Consider the following 8,677-nt stretch of genomic DNA (forward strand, 5'->3'; position numbering starts at 1 on the left):
GTATCAAAATTTCATGAGGTGACATGTGTGGAATGTCCTTGATTCATCTAGATAGTATTATATTAACATTCTTATTTGATTATCACAGACTTTCAGATAACCCTGATGTCTATTTATGTGTTTATTCTGCAGGTAGAAATTAATATGTTAAGTAAATATCATGGACTATAAAATTTTCTTTTGTTTCTAAAGTATCTTTTTGGGGACTAGATTTGAGCTTTACAAAATCTGGAATGAAAGTCTTATACTAATTACAGTTTGTGATAAGCTCAAAGGATAGAGTTTAAGCAAAGAACCTTGTAAGAGCATCCCAAGCTGGAGCTGTTAAGTGCAGCTTCTGTAGCCTCCCCAACTTACTGGTGGGAGATGTGTTCCAGTGGTGGTGGTGATATTATGCCTGCCCAGGGTGAGGTCCTGGCAGCTTGCTAAAGTTCCCAAATTGGGTCTGTTATGGTCTAAATGATGGTGTTCCCCTCTGAAATTCATGTTTAAACTTAATCCCCATTGCAACAGTATTGAGAGTTGTAGCCTTTGGAAGGGGATTGAGTCATGAGGTGTCCATCCTCACGAATAGGATTAGCACCCTTATAAAAGGGTTGAAGGGAGCATTCTGACATGTGAGGATACAACAAGAAGGCCCTCACCAGATACCTTTTTTGGACTTCTCAGTCTTCAGAACTGTGAGAAATAAATTACTATTGTTTATAAATTACCCAGTTGGTGGTATTTTGTTACAGTAGCACAAATGGACTAAGGCAAGTGCATACCCCAATAATGCTATCATGGCACTTAGACTTAATTACTGTATTTGATTGCAGAAAACTGCCTTTACTCAAGCTCCATCACCTGATTCTAATGTCTGTGTTCTGAGTTTAATTTCTTACTGTGTCACTAAGATCATCTTGCTATTCTACCTATGACAGACAGAATAATGATTCTCCAATGATATCCACATCCTAATCCCTGCAACCTGTATATGTGTTACCTTACATAGCAAAGGGCAATTAATAAGGCTAATCAGTTGACTTTAAAATGAGGATATTATCATGGATTAAATGGGTTGGCCCAATGTAATCACAGGAATTCTTAAAAGTAGAAGAGGAAAGCAGAAGAGGAGGTCAGCATGATAGGATATGAGAAGAACCCACTGTTGCTGGCTTTGAAGATGGAGAAGGAAGGCCAGGAACTAAGGAATACTGGTAGCTACTATTAATAGAAGTTGAAAAGGGCAAGGAAACAGATTCTTCCCTAGAGAGGGGAATGCAGACCTGCCAAAATTTTGATTTTAGCCCTGTAAGACCCATTGAAGACTTCCGAATTACAAAACTGTAAGATAATAAGTTTCAATGTTTTAAGCCTGCAGTCCTTCACCCCCCAAGCCCCAGACCAGTACCAGTCCTTGGCCTGTTAGGAACCAGGCCACACAGCAGGAGATTGAGTGGCAGGCAAGCAAGAGAAGCTTTATCTGTATTTACAGTCACTCCCCATTGCTTGCCATCACCCACCCCCCACCCCCTGTTGCTCCATGAATTAATGTAAATATATTGGAGACAGTAAATGTCTCAGGAGTTTTGCAGAGCTTTGCCCTGAAGGAATATGTGAACGTGTTAGTTTGCATATCAAAAGCTGTTTCACCTCAGGAGGGCATCTCTGAAAGACAGTAGCGGCTGAATCCCACAAAGCACCGGGATTCTCAGACCTAAAGGTTTGGACTTGCTTTGTAAAGCAAGGCAGGTCTGCTAAAAACTACAGGATGAGAGCTGATCAAAGAGTGCCCGCCCAAACAGACAGCCACCTATGGCTATAAGCAATTAGCCCAAGGGACAGTTCCTGCTTAAAACTCCAGATTACCTGTCTCCATTCACAATAACCTGATAAAGAAAATATGGAGCCAATATATCTCTGTTTAACCCCTTTGTTAAGTGATAAATTTACCTTAGAACTTAGAAGTTAGCCTTTGAAAGATTTTGTAACCATTTGTTCATGTAGAAAGAGTTAGTTAGGGATCTGAAGAAACCTTTTGAAAAACTGTTAACCTAAGAGGAACTACCTGTTGTTATGTAGATCTATTACCCCTGGCAACTGATCACTGTACCTATAAATGACCATGTAAAACTTCACTTGTGGCCTCTGAGACTGACGTAGATATCCAGGCCCCCTGAGCACCCGCTTTGCCTATAATCTTTATAAATCTATAAAGCTATACCTTTGTTTCTGTGTATTCTTTTATTTCCATTATTTTCCATTTTCTATTATTTTCTTATCCTTTGCAACCCTACCAAAGGGATCTGGTTTTTGCTGGTAGCGTGGCCACCTCCCTGCACCGCCCCACCATGGGTCAGTGTAAACATTGTCTTCCATGAAACCAGTTCTTGGTGCCAAAAAGGTTGGGGACCACTTTTTAAGCCACCAAATTTGTGGTAATTTGTTAAAGCAAACATAGAAAACTGCCCCTAAATTGGGCATAAATTACATAATTTATGCCCATGAATTATATAATAATGAATTGATATCATATTTTCAGTTTCTTTGCAGACTTATACTAATGAGCAGTCCTTGGGCAATTATCTTCTATGTTATCAAGATTAGGATGGACTATACACAGCAGGCCTGGCTATAGTCTGTCATAGTGTCTTATTTATTTTTATATTTCTAACATCTAGTACAGCGACTGCCACAGAGCAGAAGCACAGTAACAGTTTGTGGGATAAAGGAAAAATTCGTGGTAATTAGATCCAGACCCAGGGATTGCTGCTGGTTATGTATTATTGATTTATGTTCATCATTTTTTGTGTAGTAAAAGTGGAATCCCTGACTAGAAAAATGGTTAGGATGGTGGTTCTCAAACTTTAGTGTTCATTGGAACCACCTGGAAGGCTTGGTGAATCACAAATTGCTGGGCCCTCTGTCAGAATTTTTGATTCGGTAGGGTGGAGCCCAAAAATTTGCATTTCTAGTAAATTCCCACATAAGGCTGATGGGACTGTTCTGGGGACCCGACTTTGGGCCGTTATACTCCTTAGTCCCTCTCAGATGCCCTCTCGGGCCAAAGTAGCTCGACATGTTCTCCAAGAACTCCCTGCTTTTTTCTCTCTCTGTAGCCACCCATTCTGTCCTTAGAGGTTGTACTCTCTACAAGCCTGGCTAATACATTTAGTAGTTTTCCTAAGGTTTGTTCCTCTTCCAACCCCCAGATTTGTTGCATAAGAAAATAGGAATTCACTTAGTTCCTTTCATTTTAAAAGGAGTAGAGGATAATAAAATCAAACACTAAAAGAATCTAAAAAATTAAATGGAAAAGTTACAAAGGTGGCAAATTACTTTAAATTCTTGTATTATTGACAAGAATCTGTAGTCTCTTACTCCCTTCTGAGGTGGTTACTCTCTTGGTTAGCTTTACCTGGCACTCCTATGGTTTTATAGGCCTTCCTGCCCATCCTCAACAGATATTGCTCTCATAAAAATACCTTCAACATACTTCTATCACTGTATTTACCATAATGTTTTGTGATTTTTTTCTGCTTGTCCACTAGATTGAGTTCATCTTCTGTCATCTCTTACCATAATAGTACCTACCAGTTAATATATGTTGGATAATGGTATAGAATGAAGTAACAAATAAATAACCAATGGACTCTAGTTCTTTGCTTTTGTTTCCGAGTGACAGTGGGACTCATCAGATTTTCTAATCCCTTCTAAAACTGCTGGCAAGGCAGAGTAATCTGTGCCTGTTTGCTTCAAAGGGATAAATTGAAGCTCTGAAGATTTACTGATTTGGTGACAGTCATTCACTAAGTCACCCACCATGCCCTCCTCACTAACCAAATGAATACATTTAAGAATTTCTTAAAAGGATTTCTTTCTTCCTGCTTGATGTGATTGACCTCTTATCTGGCTTGTTCTTGTCAGTCATTTGCACAATTAAGCTGTTTTTTTCTCTCTGGAAACTTACAGGATCTTTGTTGCCATTTTTCTGAAATTTTATAGTAATATACTTTGGTGTGGCTCTACTTTATTTATTGTGTTTGACACTTAGTGGGCCCTTTCAATTTGAAGTTTTGGTTTTCTTTATTTAGGTTTTTTTTTTTTTTTAATGAAAAAGACTAACTACACCGGGTAAAAAAAAAAAAAAAAATCAACCAGTATGCAAAGATATATGATGAAAATAAATCTCTCTCTCTCTCATGACAGTCCTCTCCCAGAGAAAATTGTCTCCTACTTTATATTCTCGTTGGTGCTGATTATTAAAAGGAGCTCTGGAAATTGTTGAGAATATCCTATCTCAATGTATAATCATGGTAGTATACATATATATTTAAAAAATAATGTTGGGTTTTGTTATTGGTTTAATATTGTCTCTCTGCTTATGTAGTTTTGGCAATATATTACATATTCTTTAAAGTAACATGACCAAACTACTAGGGAACTTCTAAATACCATAGCATTCACTTGATACTAATATTTCCCTGATGTCTTTTATTTCTATTTGATATTTTGTCATTTATTTTGTGCTACTTCTATGAATAAAGTATTCATATCATATTTGCATGGGAAATAATAGTTTAATCATTGATTAGTGAATAACTGATGAGCTCAATGCAAGAGAAACATACATAGTAATATTCAACAAATATTTATTGAATGCCTACTAGGCTGACGCAGTATCAGAGATACTACTAATTCTTTGTTTTCTTTTGGCATACCTTCTACTGTTCTGCATTAATTCGAGAACTGTGTCTTTTTTTCACATTGTTGAAAATTAATAGTCTTATTTTACTTCTCTCTATATTGTTCAAACCTTTTTTGCACAAAAAATCACAAAGCCATTTCTTTTAAAGGTGTTTTTTTTTTTAATGTCATGTAATGGCAGTGTTAAACAGTCTCTGGAGATTAGTAAGGTGGTTTACAGTGTGTGAATGTGTGAGTATGTGTGCATACATGCATGTTAGGAAAATATCTATTGAAAATAAAGTCTTGCATTACTAAGAAAAATTCTTAACAGATAAAATGTGCAAAAAGCTTACTTGTTTATGCAAATAGCCAGATTTTAAGCGATTGGGGATAATCATCTTCATTGTATTCTAAACTGAAAAAAGTTATTTGGTAGACATTTGAGGAAAATAATATTTCTCCTTTGTGAACAAATTTCTTCTAGTGGATCATATTATTTTGCTTAAGAAGGATTGCTTGTCATTGTTTTTTCTTAGACATTGTAGTATTAAAAGGTTTTGAAGCCATACTTTAGTAACTTTATCTGTTTTCTATTACATATTAAATTCTAGACTGAAATTTGAGTTATTGGAAATAAAACATTTGACTAAAGGCATTCTCACAAATAATACCTAAAAGTTATATACACTGTTTTTTACATCTTACCAAGAATTTTTAAATGATTTTTTATTATAAATATTGATTTTATATAACTTTTCTTTTGCCAGATGATGGACCTAGCAAAAGTGACTCTGTTACTGAGACTGCAATGACACTACCAAGTGAATCCAGAGTCAATGTACACGCCATCGTCACATTAAAAATATTAGACTATAGGTATGTAATTCATTTTTTAAACATTGCCAAACACGTAGGAAACTTAAGAGGAAAAAAACCCTTCAGAAAAAGGAAAATTGATGAAGAGGAATGTATCAGAGTACTTAGAGTAATAGCCGTTGCAAAAAACCATGATGAAATGAAAGCATATTAAAAGTATAATGAATTTAAATAGCCATTCCTTCTGTGATAGATGATTTCATTAATAGTAATATTTTTATAAGAATATTTTATTATTATAAAAAATAAAAAAGTGAAAGTATTGATAATAAACTTCTCTGATTCAGTAACCAGTATCTAAAGAAAATTTTATATCAGGGGAGTCTTTTTAGTCAGTAAGTTTATTTAATTAAAACCTTAAAAAAAAAAAAAAAAAACCTTGACTAGCAGGCAAAGCTTGAGAGGTTGTACCTGCTAATTTATCTGAACGTAAGTCAAATAATATGTCATAGTAATAATGTGCTCTGGTAATGTGCGCATATATTAAAACTGAAACACTTACAATGTTAGTATATAATTGAGACAAAGCCTAAATATTTTTATATGTTATAGAAGTGTATTAAATTGGGGAAAGCAGATACCTATAAAAAAATTGAAGGTGGTTGTCAAATATCCTTTCAGTACTATCTATGGCAACACTAATAAAAGTCATTGGTTCATGTATGGGTGGGCATTATAGTGAACATACAAAAGAATATAGGTTAGATAGGTGACTAGGTTTATTCAAGAATCTATATAGCCAGCCTCAGTGCCTGGCCTCTTATCCTTAATGTATCAGTAGGATCCACCTTCTTAGCAGTCAGGATATAGTCTCCATTTCTTATTTGTTGGATTTCATTCACATTATTCTCACCTCTCATCAGCCACTCTTTGATATATGTATTAGTAGAAATCACTATTCTAAGCCAAGTTCCTTTTGCCACATGAACATAGGTAGTGTGTTACTCTATACTTACATTTGTGTACTACTTCTCACAGAGCATGGCAACTTAGCATATCTTATCTTCCACATCATATACCTATTTATTCAGTAGATATTTTTGGAGTCTACTAATGAAACAGACTTCATTCCTGCCTTAGTCTTTCTTGGCTTAGAATTTATCTCTGGCTTCCATTCTCTCCATTCTGTATTGATGCCATTTATTGAGTTTCTGTTCTATGCTGGGCGCTGTACTAGGTGCATATGCTGTTGTTTTTAATCATGCAGACAATCTATAAAGTATATTGACCCAATTTTATTTGGGGCAACCATTCCCACTTTTGTAAGGCACAAATGTCACAAAAGATACATCTTAGGTTGCTTTGATTCTAAATTTATTGTAGTTTGTTTTTCTCAGAGACTTTAATTGGAAAGGAGTATTCTATTTAAAATATAAATTAATTCTCAATCTCAAGGCATAAATGCTTTTTCAACTAAATTTTGAAAATAGCGTGAATCTTCCAATGGATTAGCATAAATCAATTCCCCACAACTCGAGCATTTCTAATTGAGAAGATGAAAGTGCTGCATCTGCACAGAAGAAAATGGAACCATAGGAGTAGAAAGCATAATAATTATGAAATTTTGACAATCTTTTTACATATCCATATTATGATGGCTTTCCTGCATGATTCTCCCATATCATGCATTATATGTAATATTGTTTTCTTGTGTATGCATTCATTTGACATTCCATTGAAGTTTCTTTTAGGTGGGTAACATTGTGTTAGGCATTCATAACTTAAAAGAATGTAAGGATAATGGCTAATAATAGCATCGACAAATTATTAAATCTGCAAATGTTAGAGTTCTATACAGTTGTCCCCACTTATCCACAGTTTCACTTTCTATGGTTGCAGTTACTTGTGGTTGACTACAGTTTGAAAATATTAAATGGAAAATTTCAAAAGTAAACAGTTCATAAGTTTTACATTGCCTGATGTTCTGAGTAGCATAATGAAATCTTGCACAGTCTCTCTCCATCCTGCCAGGGACACAAATCATCCCTTTGTCTAGTGTATCCAAGTTGTATATGCTACTGGCTCTTAGTCACTTAGTAGTCATCTCAGTTACCAGATCAAAAAAACAAAGTATTAATATATACTATATAGGGTTTGGTAGTATCTGTAATTTCAGTCATCCACTGGGGGTCTTGGAATGTGTCCCCCTGGATAATGGGGAATGACTGTACTTTTCGTTTAAGATTAATTTATATTTTATTGAAAATCTTACTGAGAATTTTAATTAAAAGGAAATTTATTTATATTTACATTTGAAAAAATATGGCATATATAACAATGAATAGCTCTTCAGATTGTAATTTTATAGAACCAAGGTTCAGGAAGAGTAAATTACAAAGCTCATTAATGGTAGAAGTAGGAATAGTTTAATTTCAGTCCACTGCTCTGCCTACCTTTTCACATACTAAAGGAGAGAGAAAGTGGCCTAGGTTGCTAAACTTAGTTTAGTGTAATGTTGAACTTTTAAAAATTATTGTTACCTTGCAGCAAGCTGTATACCCAAAGAAAGATGACAGGTAGCCCCTTTAATAGAGTTTTAAGAAGCGGGGCAACAACCAGTTTTTAAAATGATAGATTCAGTTCTACTCAGAAGTAGAGAAATGGGCTATCCATTTATTATATGATTTGCAGATATCTCAGGCTCTGAAGACATATGTCTTGTTTTTATTCATGTTGAGTATACGAATGCTGAGAAGGTGTAGCACAATGTGTTGTAACACAATATGTTGTCTGAATTCCTAACTGAACATTTTGTGGGTTGGTAGATTTTTGTGACAGTTTTTATAAAACTTCATAACCAACTGCCTTGAAAATTTTATAAAATCTTTAAAGTCCTTTATAAATGAAGAATAATAATCATATTTTTCTGAACTAAAAATGGTTCATTTTTTAAAATCATTTTCCATTTAGTGATAAACAAACAACTTTGATTCCTGATGAAGTGTTTGATGCAGTAAAAAGCAACATCATCACTTCTATTAACTTCAGTAAGAATCAGCTATGTGAAATTCCAAAAAGGTAAGAATTATTCATGATGCCATTTCTATTAGGCTGTGACTTGTTCTTAGTTGTAGTCTCATTTTAGTTGCAAGAAAAATTATTTCTCATGGTTTTTTAATTAGAAAGTATA

General features: G+C 34.6%; 1 protein-coding gene across 1 annotated transcript in view; it reads left to right on the top strand.

Moving 5' to 3' along the window:
• Window positions 1-8,677, top strand: part of LRRC40 (leucine rich repeat containing 40) — a 56,952-nt gene that overhangs the window by 39,221 nt on the left and 9,054 nt on the right. The window contains exons 10-11 of the mRNA XM_012652675.1: window positions 5,439-5,547; window positions 8,458-8,565. Of these exons, the coding sequence (XP_012508129.1) occupies window positions 5,439-5,547; window positions 8,458-8,565 (217 nt within the window). The remainder of the gene's footprint in view (window positions 1-5,438; window positions 5,548-8,457; window positions 8,566-8,677) is intronic.

This window comes from Propithecus coquereli, unplaced genomic scaffold (genome assembly GCF_000956105.1).
Source record: "Propithecus coquereli isolate 6110/MARCELLA unplaced genomic scaffold, Pcoq_1.0 Scaffold396, whole genome shotgun sequence".
Taxonomy (NCBI): domain Eukaryota; kingdom Metazoa; phylum Chordata; class Mammalia; order Primates; family Indriidae; genus Propithecus; species Propithecus coquereli.